Source organism: Agelaius phoeniceus (assembly GCF_051311805.1).
Source record: "Agelaius phoeniceus isolate bAgePho1 chromosome W unlocalized genomic scaffold, bAgePho1.hap1 SUPER_W_unloc_1, whole genome shotgun sequence".
NCBI classification, from domain to species: Eukaryota; Metazoa; Chordata; class Aves; order Passeriformes; family Icteridae; genus Agelaius; species Agelaius phoeniceus.
This window is the reverse complement of record NW_027509866.1, coordinates 8451084-8454312: the sequence shown is the minus strand read 5'-3', so window position 1 is coordinate 8454312 and position 3229 is coordinate 8451084. Positions and strand designations below refer to the sequence as shown.

Sequence of the window (3229 nt, the reverse complement as noted above, 5' to 3'; positions counted from 1 at the left end):
CACCAAGTGCTGCTGCTGCTGCTGCTGCTGGGCACAGCTGCTGGGCCAGCACTGATCTGCCCCAGCTCTGCACACAGACATTGCTGCTGCAGCTCCAGAGATGGCAACAAAAGGGCATCTCTGTAGAAAACTCTGCTGGGATATCCTTTATTTCCTTTAAAGCCACCAAGAGTGCAGCCCCTCACAGACACAGTCTGTGGCCACAGGGAAGGTGGAGAGAAACAGAATGAGAAAGGGCACAAAGATTGACATTTCTTTTTGGACAATATGAAAATACGAAAACAAAGGAAAAAATACCTCCAAAATTAAATCAACAAGAAGTATCAAAGAGAACTTTTATTACAAGTGATTTGTAGAAATTGGCCAACAGTTTAATGTTTCTGAAACCATCCAGTCATCAGTCTCCACACTGCAACCTTGAGCTCCTGGTTCCTCAGGCTGTAGATGAGGGGGTTCAGGGCTGGAGGCACCACCGAGTACAGAACTGACAGGGCCAGATCCAGGGACGGGGAGGACATGGAGGGGGGCTTCAGGTGAGCAAATATGGCACTGCTGAGGAACAGGGAGACCACAGCCAGGTGAGGGAGGCAGGTGGAAAAGGCTTTGTACCGTCCCTGCTCAGAGGGGATCCTCAGCACAGCCCTGAAGATCTGCACATAGGAGAAAACAATGAACACAAAACAGCCAAATGATAAACAGGCACTAAAAACAATGACCCCAAATTCTCTGAGATAGGATTTGGAGCAGGAGAGCTTGAGGATTTGTGGAATTTCACAGAAGAACTGGCCCAGGGCATTGCCATGGCACAGGGGCAGGGAAAATGTATTGGCCGTGTGCATAAGAGCAGTGAGAAAGCCACTAGCCCAGGCAGCTGCTGCCATGTGGGCACAAGCTCTGCTGCCCAGGAGGGTCCCGTAGTGCAGGGGTTTGCAGATGGACACGTAGCGGTCGTAGCACATCACGGTCAGGAGGAAATACTCTGTTCCAATGAAGAACATAAAGAAAAAGACTTGAGCAGCACATCCAGTGTAGGAGATGTTGCTGGTGTCCCAGAGGGAATTGTGCATGGCTTTGGGGACAGTGGTGCAGATGGAGCCCAGGTCAGCGAGGGCCAGGTTGAGCAGGAAGAAGAACATGGGCGTGTGCAGGTGGTGGCCGCAGGCTACGGCGCTGATGATGAGGCCGTTGCCCAGGAGGGCAGCCAGGGAGATGCCCAGCAAGAGGCAGAAGTGCAGGAGCTGCAGCTGCCGCGTGTCTGCCAATGCCAGCAGGAGGAAGTGCCTGATGGAGCTGCTGTTCGACATTTGCTGTGCCTTGGCATGGGGACCTGTTCATTGAGAAAGGACAGTGAAGAGTTAGGGGAGATACCTGTAACCAAAATCAAAGCCATTTCCCATACACCCTCTTCTGTAACACACATGGACATGGTTCTTTTTTTTAGAGTTCTAGAGTTTTCTTTTTAAGCTGTCCCCATGTCTCTCCTGGTATTCTAGGATATCAGAAACCCTCAGCATTTCTACTGCCCTCTGGTAGAACAGAGTGAGTTCACTGAGGAAAGATGGTAAGTGAAGACTGTGGGGAGATGGTCCCTCACTTGAGTCTCTCTGGAGTTTTTCTGGGCTTTCACTTTTCACAAATGAAGGATGTTCACACTCCCAAGTTTTCTGTAAAGATCAACAGGTACTGCTTAGAGCAGATGGATCCAGCTCAGCCCAGCTCCACTTTTGTTGCCAAGGACTCATGTTGCTCATTTCACCAACCCAGCAACATTTTCAGTGTCACAACACCTCTGCCTTTCCCCATCCATCTTATAACTCAGAGATGCTCTAGGACAGGTTTGCACCCTGGACTGAAGCTCCCAGCTTGGACTGAAATCTCAGGGAGACTTCCAATTGTCCTTCTGATGGCATTGGATTGTGGGAGATGCAGCTCCTTCCCTGGCTGCACTGACAGCATTGCCCAGAGCCGGGCCCTGGGGACAGCGTCACCCTGAGCCAGCTGTGCCCCTGCCAGAGCCCCCAGGGCCGGGCAGCTGCTCCCAGCCCTGTGCTCTGCAGAGGGAACTGGGCCCGGGGCTGCAGAGCTGCCCCACGGCTCTGCTGCAGCTCTGCCTGCACAGGAGGGGCTGCACGCCTTGGAGCCCCGGCCCTGAGGGCAGAGGCTTGGCTGGGGCACAGGAGGGAGGGGGCTTGTTCAGAGGGAGGGGCTGCACTGCAGGGGCTCCTGTGGGCATCTCTCAACTCTCCCTGCCACAGCATTGCTGGGCTTTGTTTTCTCTCATTGCCTGATCTTCTCTCTGCCTCCTGGAGATTTTCCTCCTGCAGGTGTTTCCCTGTGCCTGATCTCTCCCTGCCAGCACTCACAGACCCCAAATCTCTGTGCACTCTCCTTGGTCCTACAGAACCCTGCCTGTTTGCAGGGCACTGGCTGGGGGCAGGTGCTGTTTGCAGCTTGGAGAAAGGACAGCTCAGACTGAGCCTGATAGCTCCAGCAAAGGTGATGCTGCTGCTGTCCTTGGGCAGAGGGGCTGAAAGTACATTAGGGATCTCCTGTGAACCTATTGATCACTAAAAGTAACAGTTCAGATGTCTTGGGAACTTTTAAAATTTCATAAATAATAATTCATAAGCAAAATTTACCAGGTCAGATATTACAAGGAATTGTCAAAATTTATAATCATCCTTTAATATTTATCACTACGTCCCTACCATTCCTCAATAGTAGGAAACTGAATACAAAGTCTTAAGAAATTTCTTATATTTTTTCAAAATCCTAGTCTTGGAAATATTCTATGACTGATCAGAACCCCTCAGCATGTCAGAGCTTCATGAATCTTTCACCTCCCCTGCACCAGAAATACCCAGAGTTGTACTCACAGGCTCTGCAGGCATTGGCATGTTCCAGCTTGAGCAGATGGCTCCAGGAGCTGCAGCTGCACTGTCCTGCAGCCAGAGGTTCCTGTGCCAAGGGCTGGCAGTGATTGTGCCCCAGGCACTTCTCAGCCCCTTCCCAGCCCTGACTGATTGAAGCTCTCTGTGCCTCTGTGCTGTGCCCGGGCTGGCTGCAGGCAGTGCCCCAGCCCTGCTGGGCTGGCACAAGAGCTGCTCATCCAGAGAAATGTGCTTTTGAAGCTCTTCTTGGTGAGCAGGAGCTGCCTCTGGGCCAGGAGCCCAGCCCAGCTCAGCAGCACAGACACAGCACAAGGACTTTAATCAGCCTCTGGGCCTTT

General features: G+C 52.1%; 1 protein-coding gene across 1 annotated transcript; it reads right to left on the bottom strand.

Annotated features, from left to right (window-relative positions):
• Nucleotides 1-371: 371 nt before the first annotated feature.
• LOC143692540 (olfactory receptor 14C36-like) lies at nucleotides 372-1304 on the bottom strand. The gene has a single exon (XM_077172787.1). The coding sequence runs from the start codon at nucleotides 1302-1304 to the stop codon at nucleotides 372-374; it is 933 nt and encodes a 310-aa protein (XP_077028902.1).
• Nucleotides 1305-3229: the final 1925 nt, after the last annotated feature.